Source organism: Pinus tabuliformis, chromosome 2_1, assembly GCF_031772625.1.
Source record: "Pinus tabuliformis cultivar Carrire ecotype Pingquan chromosome 2_1, CPIR1, whole genome shotgun sequence".
Lineage (NCBI taxonomy): Eukaryota > Viridiplantae > Streptophyta > Pinopsida > Pinales > Pinaceae > Pinus > Pinus tabuliformis.
Window position 1 is genome coordinate 634737804 of NC_142299.1, and position 17188 is coordinate 634754991.

Here is a 17188-nt window from a genome sequence, read left to right on the forward strand (position 1 = left end):
TCAACATCAGGTTGTGTCAAAACATCTTTTATTGCAGCAGAAGGCACATATGCAATTATCTTTGAATGCAAGATATAAACTCTAAAAGCTTTTAAGGATTTGATAAGAGCATATGCATGTTTTTCTATAATATCATACCTTAGTTCAGCATCCCTCAAGTTCTTGCTGAAAAATGCTACTGGATGTTCTGAACCTTCCTCGTCTGCCTGCAATAAAACTGCTGCAATAGTATCTTCAGAGGCAAATGAAAATATATGAAACTCCTTGTTGTAGTCTGGACTTATTAAAGTGGGAGCCTCCATAATAGATTTTTTGATGGAATCAAATGATTTTCTTGCTGCATCAGTCCATCTTACCTCTGACCCTTTCTTCAACATGGAGGTTACGTGCTTAACCAATTCTGCAAAATTTGGAATAAACCTCCTGACAAAATTAATTTTGCCGAGAAAGGATTGGATATCCTTCTTTGATCTAGGGACAGATAAATTCTATATTTCTTTGACTCTTTCTGGATCAATATGAACACCTGCAGTAGACATAATATGTCTTAACAGCTTGCCTTCATGTAAAGCAAATTGTGATTTTTTGGGATTGACTGAGATTCCAAACCTTCTGCACTTTAGAAACACTTTTTTCAAATGCTGTAAATGATTTTGATGGCTGCTGGAGTAAACTGTTATATCATCAAGGTAGATAAGCACAAATTTATCCTTTTCTCCCACAAATGCTATATCCATAGCTCGCTGAAAGGTGGCTCCAGCATTCATCAATCCAAATGGAATTTTTTCATACATAAAAGTGCCCCAAGGAGTGGTAAATGCAGTATTTTCTTGATCATCTGGGTGCACAGCAATCTGATTAAAGCCTGAAAATCCATCCAAAAATGACATCACTTTAGCTCCTGAGACTTTTTGCAGCAAATTCTCCATTTTTGGCAGAGGATAGTTGTCTTTCTTTGAGCATTTGTTCAAATTTCTGAAATCAACGCACAGTCTGATTTCACCACTTTTCTTCCTCACCACTACTAGATTGGCTACCCATTTTGAATATCTGAGAGGTACTATGATCTTGGCAGCCAACAACTTTTTAATTTCTTTTTCAATTAGAGGAAGAAGCATCGGATTTATTGGTCTCAGCTTTTGTTTGAAAGGAATAGTGTATTTCTCGAGAGGGATTTTATGCTGAATTATATTCTTATCATAAGTTTTTAGGTCACTATACTCCCAGGCAAACACATCAGCAAATTGCCTCATTAAATTGCAGTATTCAGCACTTTGACCAGCAGACAAATGAGTGGACAAATTTACATATTTACGCTGACCTGGACTTCCTATATCATGCTTATAGACTGCAGATTGGTCTTCTTTTTGGGCAGCTTTGTAAGGCACATCATTTTGATCAAACAATCTTTCAAGAGGAATCAGACCTTTAGGAATGTGGTTACTGGGAAGCTGGACAATGCTGTCTTTACTAATTTTATTTCTAAGCTGGGACTGGGGGTTTTCTAACGAGACATCATTTTCTTGGTCAATTTGAATCTCAGAAAACTCATCAATGACCTGAAGGAACCTATTCAATTCATCATCATCTTCAAAAACTTTCCAATGGTGGACATTATCGGGCAAGGATGGCCTATACTTCATTTGGACTTCATAAACTAGTTTGGGAGGCATGGGAGGTATAAATAGACTGGCAGAAACAGCAAGGGAATCAGCAAGCTGATTTTGACCTCTAGGAATATATGAAATACAGAAATAATCAAAAGAATCCCTAATTCTCCATACCTCATCTCTGTATGCTTTCAACCTTGGGTGCCTTGTTTGAAATGTTTTATTCACTTGCTGTATAATTAAATCAGCATCTCCAAACAACTTCAGATTCTTGATTCCTTTGTCTTTAGCTGCATTAAGGCCCAACAACAGAGCTTCATATTCTGCTATGTTGTTTGTGACTTGGAAAACCAGCTTAAAAGATAGTTGAATGCTTTCTTTCTTTGGAGATACTAGCACCACCCCTGCTCCTGTAGTCTCCCTAGAACATGCTCCATCAAAGAACATCTCCCAAACCTGACTTCCCTGCTCTTCTTTGGCCTGAATTGTTGGTTTCCTGAGCTACATTGAGGCCTTCTGAGACTCTTCTATTTGGAGAATACATGCTCCAAAATCAGTGTCCACTGCATATATGGGATGATTGGTAGGATTCTTCTCATCACTGATAATGTATGCCAATTGTTCTTCTTTGTACAATCTCCTGCTTTCTCCTCTAAAAACTGGAACAATGGCATATGATAGATCATTCTGCAATGTCCCACCTAGTCTCTTTATCCACCCTCTGGACAGCAGCATGCCAAACATAGGAGGGACATCTGCTACCACAATATCCATCATCATACTCTTCATGGGCAGCTGAGTTAAGGTAATGGATAGATCTTTAATCAATCCAAGACATTTCACCTTCCTTGAATCAAAAGAAAATAAATCATGATAGGGTCTAGTGATATCGAGGCCTAACTCTTCCATGACAGCTTTAGGCATCAAATTGTGGCTGGCCCCTGTGTCTAGCAGGCAATTGTGGAGGATTTTGTCATGAATGGTCAATGAGACATAAAAATATGGAGAATTATTATCAACAGGTTCAATCATAGGACTGAGCACAATGGCAAGCTTGTCATCTTGCAAATTAACAGAGTCAGTGGAGGTTTGTTTGGTTTCTAGCTCAAGGGCTTCAAGGATAGGCTTCCTAAATACTTCGCTCTTCACCAACTCAACCAGAGGCACAGAGATTTTCAATTTCTGAACTTCTGACTCAAAGCTGAAAGAAGATGAAAACTTATCAGAACCTTTTACCTCTTGAACTGGGGCTTTGAGGATGACTGGATCAGCTACTGGTCTTCTTTGTTAGACATTCCGTGATTCTGTTTGGACAACAGCTCTTTGGGTAGGATTCTCCTTGGCATTTTTTGCATTCGACCTCAGGTTATATCTCTACTACTGTTCACCAGTTTGTAGAATAGCTCCTCTATCCCATTCTTGATTGTCTTGTTCCTGCAGCAATGATTGTTCATACTTAGCCAATGTCAAAAATGCAGCACTGCCTTTATCTTCCATGTAGTGAATTTCATCCTCATCTTCTTCAACTTGTTCCTCCTCCATGACTACATTTTGGAAAGGAGCTTTAACTTTCTGATCTTCTTTTCAATCTTCACCCCTCTGCATTATTTTTAACTGCTCATTTGCTCTTCTGAAAGGATTTTGATTTCTTGGAGCAAATGTGTTATGCTACCTTGTTTTCCCTGAATTCTGTTCAACCTTCAGCTTAGAAATTTCAGCAGCCAATGACTCTATCATCTTAGTCATTTTGTCTAATTTAGGCTCTGAAGAAGAAGTAGAAGAAGTAGATGCCTGATTTCTCTGTCTTCTCCTATCAGCTTGGCTTTTGAGCTTTTCTGCTACTGTTACACTAAAAAATGTCACCATGACTATTTGCAGTTAGTATGGCTCCATCAACTATCATACTATCCTCCTTGGCAAGTCTCATGCCTCTGCTTTTCATGTCAAACTCCAAGAAAGAGAGAAAAGTCATTTAAAGTCAATTATCTCTGGGTACGCAGTTTCTCTCAGCCTTACCTGCGTGTACGCAACCCAAGTTCACAATACCTGCGTACTTGTACGCTCTGTCTGTAAAGCAATGGGTGCGTACTCTTGTAAAGGTCAAAAGGCGCAAGTTTCACTCCAAAAAAGTTACTTGTGGTCATTTCTAGAGCATTCTAGAAGCTTGTTTGACGTGTATTGAGCGCCTCCAGATGGTTCATGTATCCCTATGAAAGAGGAACTTATCCCATCAAGAGGGGAGCTAACCCATCCAAAGAGGGGCTTATCCCATTGATGGTGGACCTGATTAACTTCCTCTAGAGCACTATAAATGCAGGCATTGGGCCAGAGGGAGGGGGGGTTGAAAGCTGAACATTCCTAAGGGTAGATGCTGCTGGAATTAGGACTTCCTTGTAGAAGCTTGTGAGGAGAGATTCCCATCCTTTCTTGTTTCATTTGGAAGTGGGTGAGCTGATCAAAGTAAAGGAGAACTCTTGTTGGACCTTGGGAGGGACCTGCACAACACCAAGGCTCAGGTTGTAATGGTTTCTTTTGTTTCCTATTAATACAAATAAGTCCATTCTTCTCAACAATTTGTTATTTATGAGTTGTTTCATATACTCCTTGGTCTGTATGTTAAATATGTTTTATTTTATGAGATATTCAGGTGCTATTTAATCGTTTGATTGTTAGTGAATGCAGGTTTCGAAGAGAAGGAGGAGCTCATCCGGATCGACGAGACTAGACTACTACAACAGTGTTGGACTACAGGTAGGATCTAAACACTTGATTTCTTATATGGTAAATGCATATTTAGAGAAGGATTGTTCTTAATTGTCTTGTTTGTCACTAGAAAGCCTTAAGCTTCTAGGGAGGTTGGTTTTGTCCGCAAAATCGACTCTTTCTGCATGATAAAATGGCGACTCTGCTGGGGAACTCCATTGATGTGAATGATTTTTCCTTTGTGTGAAACTTTGGTCTGAGAAAAGTCGTTTGTTTTCTGGTTTTTGGTTGTTTGACTGTGTATTTGGGTGGCTTAGCTTAGGGTTAAATTAGATTTTACTTTTTCTTAGTTTTGCTAGAAGTACGCAGCCTCTGAGTTGAGCACAGTGCGTACCTGTACGCACTGTAGCTTTGTGCACAGAGCGTACACGCACCTGTGCAAATAGGTTGCCTGCGTACCCTGTCAAAATTGAGAAAATTTCAATTTTCTCCTTTTCTGCCTCTTAGATTTTGCTTTTAATTTGTTTTTTCTGCCCAGATCCACTGGTTTTCTGCCATAAATCTTCACCTAGGCTTGTTTCGTCAGTGTCAAGAGTTTTAGTGAAATTCATAGAGATTTTGCCCTAGGGTTTGATTTTTGCACTGGTCCTGTAGTGACTTTAGCTTTAGAAGTTGAAAAACCTTGGATCTCCCTGGTTTTGTTCAGTCTTCTTAGGAGTCGGGCCTTTCATAGAATCCACCCTTGTGAGAAACCTACCTTTGTGTCTTCTCTTTGCCGAATCTCGAAAAAGTTTGTTGATTGAACTTTGAATTTTATTCTTGAGAAAAAGAACAAAACATTTTGATTTTTGTTTTTGACTGGTTTTTGATTCTGCATTAACTAGTCCTTAGTTAAATTTTGACTGAGTAAAACATCCAGGAATCATACTTGATAGGCTTTTGCCTCATTAGATTTATTTTTTAGATGCATTTCTCTTAGATTTACTTTTGAGTGAAGTAGCTTTGATTTGATTGTCATAGATTTGTAAAGGTTTGCTTTTTGATTTTTAAATGCTTTGTTAAGTAGGAAAAAATCCAAAAATCTCTTTTGAAGGAAAAGTTTGCTTAGTGGCATTTGAGTTTTTGAAAGGAAAAGGAATTTTCGCAAAATAATTAGTGGTCATGTGTTGTATGCTTTGGAAAAGATAAAGAGATTGTTTCTTTGATTTTCATTGCCAAGAAAGTTGTCTTTATATCAATTTTGCATTCTCCAACTCTCTTAGCTAGGGAATTCATTGAAAAAGGAAAATTAGTATAAATCATCCTAAGTGCATCTTTTTAGTGGATTTGAGTCGAGTCTACACACCATTAGTTTCATCTCCGCTACCTTTTGTCTTAAAGAAACGCCATAAAAAATTAACGCTTAAAGTAAAATCAACTTAGTAACTTTTTATTTACTAGGGCTCTGAAACACCAATATAGATCAGGCTAGTGTCTTGGAGTAGGAGAGTAATTAACTCTCCAAGACAGCAAAACCAAACAAGTAGCTTATCTTGTGGTAGGATAAATCCAACTGTTTTATTTGTACTTTGGGAAAGCTCCTCTTAAAGGAGAAGCACGAGACCGTGTCCGAACCAGTGAGGGGATCAATCCTCCTTCATTGGGAAAGACGCCAGATACGCACGTATTACAAATGGTAAACCTCAGATTATTGTCGAGGAACCTGGGGTCACTTGTCGGTAAACCTTGGATTATTGTCAAGGAGCCGGCAAGGGGATTGAGCTTGTTACTCTGCCCTTGCGTGCTATCGGGTCGTAGACTGTTCCCCTAGGTATATTTGTTGCTGTTGGTAACCTTAGTGACCATTATCTTTAGGATTCTACCCGAGGTGACGGTGGAGGGAAGATCCCACTATACCTGGAGCAGACGTCGGCTAGACTCACTTGGATTTTCCGGGGGGTTCACTTCACTCGAGACGGTTAAAGTGGAGGAACTTGTGCCGGTCTATTCATTAAGCAGGTTGCCGGGGTAACTGTTCCACCCACCACTTCTGTACTGAATTCGACGATGTTGGGCTTCATCACCAACTAGTGTTTTCGGTCCGGAAGGCTACTATTTGTGTATGGTTTGACGCCCTAGATTCTTTAGGCGTGTGATTCAAATTTGTTTGGTTCTTTAGAGACTTTAGGTGGTTTGCTTTGAGATTTTACTTTGTTTGCGTGTGCAGTAGTTAAAAGTTTTTAACTGTGGTGGAATTACCGAGACAGTCCCGTAGACTTTGGGGCCAGTCTCCTGAGATTATTACCATGGCCGATTTGTTGAGGAAGTCCCGTAGACTTCGGGGTGAACCTCCTGAAGACGTCCCGGGTCATTACGAAGGTTTGAAAGTCCTTGTAACTCCTCCTAGTGGCAGTAAAGTAGGTTCACCTGAAGAAGGAGAATCTTCGTTGGTAGTCCATCCAGATTACCAAAGTCTAGAAACAGGTTATAATCCTGAAGTTGTTGCAGTTTCCGAGCTTGCTGGTAGTTTCTCATCTACTAGTGATATAGGCGAAGAACCTGAAATATCTGAACCTGTTACTCCAACTTCTAGTGTTCCTGATTCACCTAGGGTAGAAAGAGTCATCACCGAAAATCTTCCTTCTGGTTTGATAGCTATTGAAGAACTTGCTCCAGAAGAAGAAGTAGGCGTCCCTATTCCTGAAGATCAACCTACCATTGATCTAAGGGAGCGTGAATCCATTTTTTACAGTCCACCTAGAAGTACTACTTGGTATCTTTCGTTAACTAATTACTTAGACAACTCAGGGATAAGTTTTTCTCCACCTCGTACTCCTTATCCACCCGGAGGTATTTATACTCCTGTAAATATGTCTAGTCAGTCATCCATGTTTACTCAACCTCCTGAATCTTTCTTGTATGGTGGTCCTTTTGTTCCTGATGGGTATCAGTCACTTTCTGGTGCTTTTGCAGGAGCATCTCCTCAACCCATTGGACATGGGTCATTAGCTGGAAACAATGGTAATAAACCATTGGGCGTAGGAGACATTTATATGATGTCAGGTTCAATTCCCGGTTCTCAACCTCAAGGTGGTCAGTTACCACCTGGGGGGAAACCTCAATTAACGCCTGGGGGGCAACCTCAAGGTACACAACTTGCATCTGGGGGGCAACCTCAAGGACAGTATGTACCCATGGTACAGTACGTTCCTCAAGGTCAACCCCAGCCTCAATATGTACCCCAGGGTCAACCTCAGTATCAATATATGCCTCAAGGTCAACCCCAGTATCAGTACTTACCTCAAGGGTATCTACCCCAAGGTCAGTACTCGAGTCAAGGTTATCAACCACCTCAAGGTCAATCTTATGTTCAAGGTATGGGAAATGTACCTCTCAATTATCAATCCTATCCTCAATTTGGTTATGGATCTCAATATCCTCAACCTGTCATGGGTCAATACCCCGGAATGAACATAGTGTGGGATCCATCGCAAGTTCAACAAGTGTTGCAGCCAAGCGTACAGTTGTCATCTCAAACTAGAAAACCTGTGGTTTCTGGTCCACCCCAGCAACCAGTCCAGTCTAATGTTCAAACTTCTGTACCTTCGGTAGTTACTCAGTCGCCAATTGCACCTAGTACTCCATCTCAAACGACTGCTGCAACTACCGCAACATCTGTTTCTTCCACCACACTTACTTCTGGCGTATCGACAGCTCCGGTTTCTACTGTCTCTGCCACTACTCCGCAGACATCTTTACCCTTGTCTGGATCTACGATTCAAACTACGGTTCAGATGCCTGTGGGGCAGCCAGGTTTAAGTACGATTGTCACTACTCAACCACAATTTGTTTACCAACCGTACCAGGGACAGTACCAATACGGGCCTGCTGTCCAACAACCAGTTTACCAGTATCAACCGTATCCTGGGTACACTTATCAACAACCACAGCAACCCCAGTACGGTCCGGTTAATCCTGGTTTTCCAGGAGGATACAATATCCCGAATGCGATTCCTGTTCCAAGTTATCCTGGATATCCTCCTCCTGGGACTAGTCTTGTGACTCAGAGTTTTAGGGATCCTAATCGGCAATTGCCGTTTATCGCAACTTTGGATTTACCAGACTTGACGCGCTTAACGAACGATCCAATAAATTACCTTCCGTTCTGGCCGCCAATGCCAAATAAGTTGCCCAGTGACATACCCAAGTTCGAAGGTAAGTCTGGAGAGGATCCATCAAATCACGTGATGACTTACCACCTCTGGTGTGCTTCAAATTCCATCTCAGATGATTCGATCCGTTTACATCTTTTTCAGCGTACGCTCATTGGTCTCGCAGCCAAGTGGTACATTGAGTTACCACGGGCCTCTTTTTATAATTTTAGTTAGTTAGCTACCTCGTTCCTAACTCATTTTCAGTTGCCGGTCAGATATGATAATGGCACCGAGTTATTAACTTCATTAAAACAGTCGACGTCCACTTATATTTCCGATAATATTCATGAATGGAGACGTCGAAGGCGATTAGTGAAAGTTTTTATCCCAGACCAAATCTTAGCTGAATGGTTTGTTAAATCATTATTACCGAAGATTACTGAAGACGTGGCTAAGGCCGGAGTAGTTACTGAAGAGCAAGTGATTTCTCAAGTGCAGTACCTTGACTTAGTTTATACTCAGTCGGGTACGTTACACGAAAAGATCCCAGATCTTCCAAAGTCGAATCAAATCGCTGCTGCTCCTTCGGGATCTCATGCTGCTGATGGCATGATTGGTATGGTAAATACTAAAAGCAAGAAGAAGTCTTCAAAGAATTCTTCGCCCATTATTACCTTACCAGACTCCCCGACAAGAGAATCTTCTGCTGAAGTCTCCGCTGATATTCACGCTGTAGAGTCATCTACGGCTAAATCAAAAAACGGTGGGAAGAAGAAAGGCAAGAAGAAGAATAAAGCAGACAAAGCTCCAAAGGAGAAAACAGAAAAGTCGGAAACCAATGACGAAAAGCGCAAGCCCCGTTATCCTTGTCTTATTTGTGAAGAAGATCATTTTACAAGAGATTGCCCTCATCGGGCCGAGGTTGCGAAACTCGTCAAAGGTTCCCAAATTCCTGCTGTCTTGAAGGATCCATTTCCGAAAGATAGCAAAATGATAGGTTCTTCCTCGAGTACCGTTGAAGAACCCATATTGATGATGTCTCATGTAAGGATTGTGACTCGGTCACACGATTATGGTAGTAAAAGTCCTGTTGATGGATCGAAAGAAGCAGAATCTTCTCAATCAAATCCATCAACTTCAGCTCCCGGTTCCGATCCACTACAGATCGAGAAACCTAACCCTGACTTAGTAATTAAACCGCCCGCCAAGGGTGTACTTCGAAGGTCTGCTTTCAATCCACATGCGAGAGCGGCCCAGAATTACAACATTGTTGAGGATTTAGCTGTTTCACCCTCAGCAATGTCAACTCTAGAAGTGCTGCAATCATGCCCAGCACAGCGAAAATTACTTTTGTCGGCTATAGGAGCTGTTGATGTTCAGGACCCGAACCTAATAATCTTTGATCTAGAAAATAGTACACCGCGTTTACCTCATCAGATGGCTTTCCAGATTCCAGTGATAGTCAAAAACAGGCCTATTCATCGGACTGTAATTGATGAGGGAGCTTCCACGTGTATTATGTCGATACAATGCTGGAGATCGCTTGGTTCTCCTTCACTAAATCAATCCCCGACAATTCTTAAGGCCTTTGATGGCCGTGGGTTCCATCCGTTTGGCATTCTATAGGATTTGCCTATAGGGGTTGAAGGAAAAACTGTTAGTCTGGATGTGGAGGTGGTTGATGCTCCTCTAGACTACAACCTTCTCTTGGGTCGAAGTTGGTCTTACGCTATGACAGCGGTCGTCTCATCGGTCTTCAGAGTAATAAAATTTCCACATAATGGCAAGATCGTGACCATAGACCAGCTGGCTTACTTTTCATCCGACCCAACCTCTTCAGAGAGTATCCAGCATGTCGGTAAAACGACTATCCCTTATAAGGATGTTGGTGTAGGATTAGTTAAAGATGCCGGTTTACTGGGAACTTTTCCTTTTCCGCCAATCAACACCGTGTCTTCGTTCACATCCATTCATATGATTACATCAGATACCATTGTTTACGATGATCCTTGGATCGTTCCTTTCGAATCTGAACTAGACTCATTTGGTGATGCTATGCCTTTGAGTCCATATGAAATTGCTTATGAAGCCGTGCAGTCTTTTACCGACCTGCGTTCAACCAAAATCGACCAAATGAATGTGGTCCGTGAGGAGTCACTTTTCACTTCAACCTCGGAGTTAATAGAATTTCCCGAAGTTGTGTCATCTGACGAACAACTTTGTGAAGTCCTGTGTATAGACGATTTACCATGGGAAGATCTCCATCATAGATCTTCGTTTTTGCCCGAGGATGATCGTTTTGAAAACGATTTCTCATCAGTTTTTACAACTGAATATGTCAAGGAAGCTCAGAGTCCAATGAAACATCCTGATTCAGAGCTGAATTTGGGAAACATCTCTCGCACTGTTCCCGTCGACATTTCAGTCAAGTCCGGAATCATTGAAAACATTCATATAGGTGCCTCGTGTTCAGATGATGAGATTCAGACATACAAGGCCCTATTTCAAGAATTCTGTGATGTGTTTGCCTGGTCCTATGAGGAAATGCCAGGAATTGATCCCGCAATTGTTGTCCATGAGATTAAGACTTACCCGGACGCTAAACCCGTTCGGCAACGTTTGCGTCAGATTCACCCTCGAAAAGCGGCTGCAATTAAAGCAGAAGTCGAGAAGCTGTTGAAAGCAGGTTTCATTTATCCGATCCCCTTAACGGATTGGGTATTGAATATTGTTCCCGTTAACAAAAAACAAGGAACAATAAGAATATGTATCGACTATAGGGATATCAATCGTGCTTGTCCCAAGGACAACTATCCAACACCCTATATCGATCAAATAATTGATGATTGTGCTGGCAGTGAAATATTTTCCTTTATGGACGGTTTTTCCGGTTACAATCAAATCAATATTCTACCTGCTGATCAACCAAAAACGGCTTTCATTTGTCCATGGGGGACATTTGCTTATTGCAAACTACCTTTTGGGCTTAAGAATGCCGGAGCCACTTTTCAAAGGGCGATGTCTTATGCGTTTCATGACATCAAACACGTGCAACCGTACCTCGATGATTTGCCTGCTCATTCATTACATCGAGCTGATCACCTCGTCCATTTACGAGCAATTTTCATGAGGTGTAGGCATTATCGTATGCGTTTGAACCCACACAAATGTGTCTTCTATATAGAAGTGGGACGATTGCTGGGGTTTGTAGTTTCAAAATCCGGCATTCGCGTCGATCCCTCGAAGGTAGAAGCTATCATCAAGTTGCCTCCTCCTTCGAGTCTTCACCAACTCCAAAGTTTGCAGGGGAAAGCAAACTTTTTACGCCGATTCATTCCTAACTACGCCGAGGTTACAAAAGGTTTTACACGGTTGTTGAAACAGAACGATCAATTCTCTTGGGATGAGATAGCTTAGCAATCTTTTGATGCACTTAAACACGCGTTGACCCATGCACCGTTGTTGCATCCTCCCAACTACAACCAAGACTACTTTTTGTACCTCGCCACCTCTCATTCCACTATTGGAATGGTGTTAGTTCAGGAAGACGAATTCGCAATGGAACCTAAGTTACCAGAAAACGGATACGGGAACGGATACGGGTACGGGGTTTGAAACGGATACGGCAAATTTTCAAAAAATCTGGATACGATACGGCAGGAAACGGCACATAATAAATATATAAAAATTTAAAAAATATATATATATATATATTAAAAATAAAAAATTCATATTACCATTCATATTTCAGAATCTAAATTTAAATTATCTATGATCTATCATGATTGATGATTGATGATTCATCATCATCAATTCAATTTTCAACTTTCAACTTTCAACTTTCAACATATGCCATATGGCATAAACATTCAACATTGCCATCATCATTAACGATTATTCTAACATTCATGATTCAAGTTTCAAGTTTCAACATATCATCAGACATCAAGTTTTTGTTTCAAATTTCAAACAATGTTTATCAACATGACAAACATCAAGTTATCAACATGACAAGTTACAAATTACAATTTACAAACTTACACAAACACCATCATTACCAAAATTAATAATGCATACTAATTACTACATACTATGATAATGAAAGTACAAATTTCAAAATGAACTATGACTGGCAGTCGTACTATCATAATATCATTACTCATAAAGTCATAATTCATATGGTTGTTCAAAACTTAAAAGTTTAAAAGTTAAAAGTTAAAAGTTAAAACACCATCATAAATTACAAATTTACATATCATCAAATATGTCTTCATTCATGCCACTATAATGTTCCACTTCCACATCCTCTCTAGAAGTGGCACTGGGAGTGGGAACATTGCTTCCATGTCCACTTGAAGATGCACCTATTCCCAATGATGGCTCCGAATCAAACAAACTCATGTGAGACATGGCATTCAATGTCATATCCAAGTCAGGCAACTCTGGTTCCACGTCCCATAATTTGGTGGGCCCAAATTTGTATTCATCTCTCTTGTGTGACAGAAGGCGAAGGTTTGAATGAATATACACTAGTTCCTCAGCCTTCTTAGAGCCCAATCTATTTCGCTTCACTGAATGGATGAAGCCGTATGTACTCCAGTTCCTTTCTGCTGAAGAAGAACTAGCAACCTGTGACAAGACCTTGATGGCCAATTTTTGGATATGTGGAAGTGCCCCACCATAGAAGTTCCACCACTCAATTGGACTTAATCTGCTCTTGTCCCGCATACACTCAATATCACAACCCCAACCCTCCGATCCCACAAAATGAGAAAACTGTGCACGAATCCGAAGCCCAATTTCAGGATCTACAAAAAGCTTTCTAAAAGCATTTTTAAATCCTTCTGCGACTTCTGGGTCTTTGTTTGGTGCGCTTCTTTCTGGATCACGTAGCAACTCTGCAGCATAATATTTTGGATTCAGTGCATAGGCTAAAAGGTGCAATGGAGTGGTCATCTTGTTCCACCTTTTGGTCAATATATCTTTTACTTCTCTGTAAAAGATTTCATCTGGGTCATTCTCCTTGGCATTTATAACCAACCTTATCTTCTCTATCATGGAATCAATGCCCTCATACACCTCTCCCAGATTAGGCATATCTGTGTCAAACATACGGAGCAAATCCACAATTGGCTTAGTAAATGCCAAGAGGTACTCCACCTTATCCCACCATTCGTCATCAACAACCAACCGTTTCATTGCTTGTGCTCTATCAGATTGGGATTGCCTCCATTGATTCCAAAGAGAACTGCATACCATTGATTGTAATGCATCTTTCACCTGCATGAGCCTTGTTAAGACTATGATGTGAGAAGCAAATCGAGTCTCAGCAACCTGTAGGTGTCAAATTGCCAATGTTTCAAATTTCAATCAATTTGAAAATCAAAAATCATAATTTGAATCAAATTTGAAATTATTTGATTGAATAACCTATTATGATTCATCAATTTAGATATTTGAATTTAGAGTCAAATATTTAATAAACTTTAAACTTTAAAGTTTAAGTATATGTACCTTAAGCAGCTCCAACTTAGCAAATTCCCTGTAGATGCCTTGGGACATGTGGTGGTTTGTGATAAAGGCTTGAATTTCTTTTGCCTCTTCAAATATTTTTCGAATCCACTCAATTTGCTTCCCCAACTTGCTCAACATGAGGTTCAATGAATGCACAGCACAAGGGGTCCAAAAAATGTGTTGATATTTGCCTTCAACAATTAGGCCTGCTGCTCTACACACCGTTGCATTGTCAGTTATTACCTGGACAACATTTTCAGGCCCCACCAATTCAATTGCTTCAATCAAGATGTTAGCAATGAATTGAGAATCTTTCACCTGCCCCTCACAATCCACTGCCTTCAAAAACATTGCCCCATGTGGGCTCTGAGCAATCACATTGATCAAAGGCCTATTTCTTTGATCTTTCCATCCATCAGAAATGATGGACACCCCTGAAATGAGCCATGAATCACGAATGGGGGCTAATTTAGCCTCCAAATCTAACTTTTGAGCACTCAACAATGTGGTGCGTATCTTCTCATACCCAGGGCTCTTGTACCCTCTTGGGGCTTCATTCAAACATTTTACCATCTTTGCCCAGTAAGGAGATCGCACAAGGTTAAAGGGAAGGCCATTTGCATAAATGCATTGGGCTACAGCTGCATCTGCTATCTCTCGAGCATCATTATTAAAACTCTTCTCAAGCGGTCCCAAATTTGACCGCTTTGACCCAACATTTCCATGAGAATAAAGTGGAGGCTTTGAGACTGAGTGTTTTAAATAGGAGGCAGGATTTGCTTCATTTGCTTTAGCATCTGCCTCTTCTTGTTCTCTCTGATATTTTGCAATTTTTACCTTGCTTAAACCATTTCCATCTTTCCCATTCTCTTTAGGTGGGCCACTACATATTCGAACCCCATTGTTTTTTAACCCAAGCAAATGTGCTTTAACCCGTGTGTATGACCCCTTAAACTCCTTTTTACACTCACTGCAAACCCATGCCAATGATCCACCTCCTTGGATCTTCCCAACAGTAGTGACATATTTCCAAAGTGGTGACTTTGGATCAAATTTCTGGGTTGTTTCAGTGTCCTGTGCCACTTCCTCTGCCTCATGAATGGCTGAACTTGAAGTTGCCATGAATGATGATGACATTCACTGAAGTCTGAAACTGAAAAAAGAAAATTGACAAATATATTATATCAGTCTGGAATCTGGATGCTAATAAAATTATGTCATCATTTATTTATAAAATTATACGCCTTTCTCTTTACTCTGTTTCATAATGACAGCGAACATTGAACTTTGAAGCAAGAAGTTAGAAGTTAGAACACTGTTCTTAGAACAACAGCCACTGTTGGGGAAACACTGGGTGTTCTGTTTACAGTTACACTGTGTAATTGAAGGTGGCTTCCTACACTGTACAGCCAGCTCCATGGCCTATTGGAGTCTGGACATTGCTGGTAAATTCCAATTTTAATTTTAGACATTGCTGGTAAGTGGTAAGAGTACCTATAACTGAACCTTGTTAAAATTTTCAACTTTTCAGTGTTCACTGTTCACCAGATGGCAAAAGTACAAATGATACATAAATGATAAAATAAACATTTATACCATGAACCATCATATTTATTATTTATACAGAATATTAGGTTCAGAACAATCATTAGAAGACTGTAAACATGCTCTAAACTGCACATTATTAGTAGAATAATCACAGGGATATTCTCTGCATAATTTTCTGAGATAGAAAGCGGATTACACTGTTACAGTGAAGATCAAGAAGGCAGAACTTCGGTGATATATCACAGTAAATGTTTCAGACTTCAGTGCTATATCTCGGTGCCTCCACAACAAATAAGTTTGGTGCTATCACAGTGATAAGGGTTCAGAGTCCAGACTCGATTGATCTCTAATATGTTGTTTACCAAATTTAGTCCCACAAATCCTTCACAATTAAGTTATTAACTCATGCATCAAAAACGTAACTTCCAGCCTTAAATTTAAATAAAAATTCTACTACGCTAGTTGCCTATTTACTCTAAATTTCGATCACAAGCTTTTCAAATTGAAATTTGAATCATGTTTATACCAGCAACTATATTAGTATATAAATGGTTTCTCACTGGACCTCTTGTAAATTGTAATTTTGTAAAAGTCTTAACAGTGAACACCTGTTTCGGCTATAGGTCTGCTTATTAAGTTATTTGTTGAGCAGCTCTGTGAAAAAATTAACCTCCATACTTATAAGTTATTAATGATAGCTGGGAAATCTATAATATATATAGTATATCCATTCTGGAATCTGATATAATGATGACTCACAGAGTCACAAATTTAAAATTTTAAACCAGTAGAGTAAATGGCTTTTCAAGTTTTCTCCAGAGTCCATAATGAAACTAAAGGGAAGTAGAAAGGATGGCAAGTGAAACTATAACCGTAACGCTGCTCTAAACTTTGGGTTGATTTTAGGGATTTTTTCAATTCCATACAGAACAGCCATAGTTATGCCCATACTGCAGTATATGAATTTTGAAATTGAATACAGATATAGTATCACCAACAATACGTTGATTTAACCATACCATATAGTATGGAAGGATATGGCAGTATCTATATTTCTCCCATATTTCTATATGCTAAGGGCTTGTACGGTAGATGGATTTGCTTTGTCTGCTTGCGGTGGGCTCACCATCCTAAGCTGGAGTCTCGTGGATACAACTTATTAAAGTTTTAAACCATACGACAACTTAAAAGTTAAAAGTCTTTTTAACTTCTTGTTTGCAGAATATAGAATAACGGTATAACCCCGTCATCTGTATTGACAGTCTCTAAATTGTCCGATATCTGCTCTGAAGCAAAGTATAAAGAAATATAGATACGATCTTTCATATAAACTATAGTGATTTCAGTTTATCAAACCAGGTGATAAAAATATCAATAAATAACAAATGCAAAATAAAATACACAACCACCAGTGTATGCGAGTGTGTGTAGCGTATTTAGCCCAGTTGGAAAGGAAACTATAACCGTAACCGTAACGCTGCCATTTTAGAATCGATAGTATAAGCTATTAAAATTTAAAAGTTACGTGCGTCGTGTACCTTGAGGGCCGAGGCTTGTTCGATGCCGGCAGGAACCAGTCACTCCAGAAAACTCTCAACTCTCACTGCTCAGCGGCCGCACTCACTCAGGAATCAGAACTCGTCGTTTAGGGATTAGGTATAATAAGGTTAGGTAAGATAG

At 39.9% G+C, this 17188-nt stretch overlaps 1 protein-coding gene across 1 annotated transcript; it reads right to left on the minus strand.

Annotated features, from left to right (window-relative positions):
* Nucleotides 1-12611: 12611 nt before the first annotated feature.
* LOC149202152 (uncharacterized) lies at nt 12612-15101 on the minus strand. The gene is made up of 2 exons (XM_089399907.1): nt 13961-15101; nt 12612-13780 (listed from the first exon to the last, which is right to left on the minus strand). Exons 1-2 carry the CDS (start codon nt 15095-15097, stop codon nt 12695-12697), a joined length of 2223 nt encoding a protein of 740 aa, XP_089256033.1. The 5' UTR covers nt 15098-15101; the 3' UTR covers nt 12612-12694.
* Between the last annotated feature and the right edge of the window lie 2087 nt (nt 15102-17188).

What these genes read in the sequence shown, in the direction of transcription:
- LOC149202152 (XM_089399907.1), bottom strand. Translation starts at nt 15,097, where the DNA reads ATGTCATCATCATTCATGGCAACTTCAAGTTCAGCCATTCATGAGGCA. An exon ending in CTAAGTTGGAGCTGCTTAAG is followed by an intron (nt 13,781 to 13,960) that starts GTACATATACTT and finishes TGACACCTACAG; the next exon opens with GTTGCTGAGACTCGATTTGC.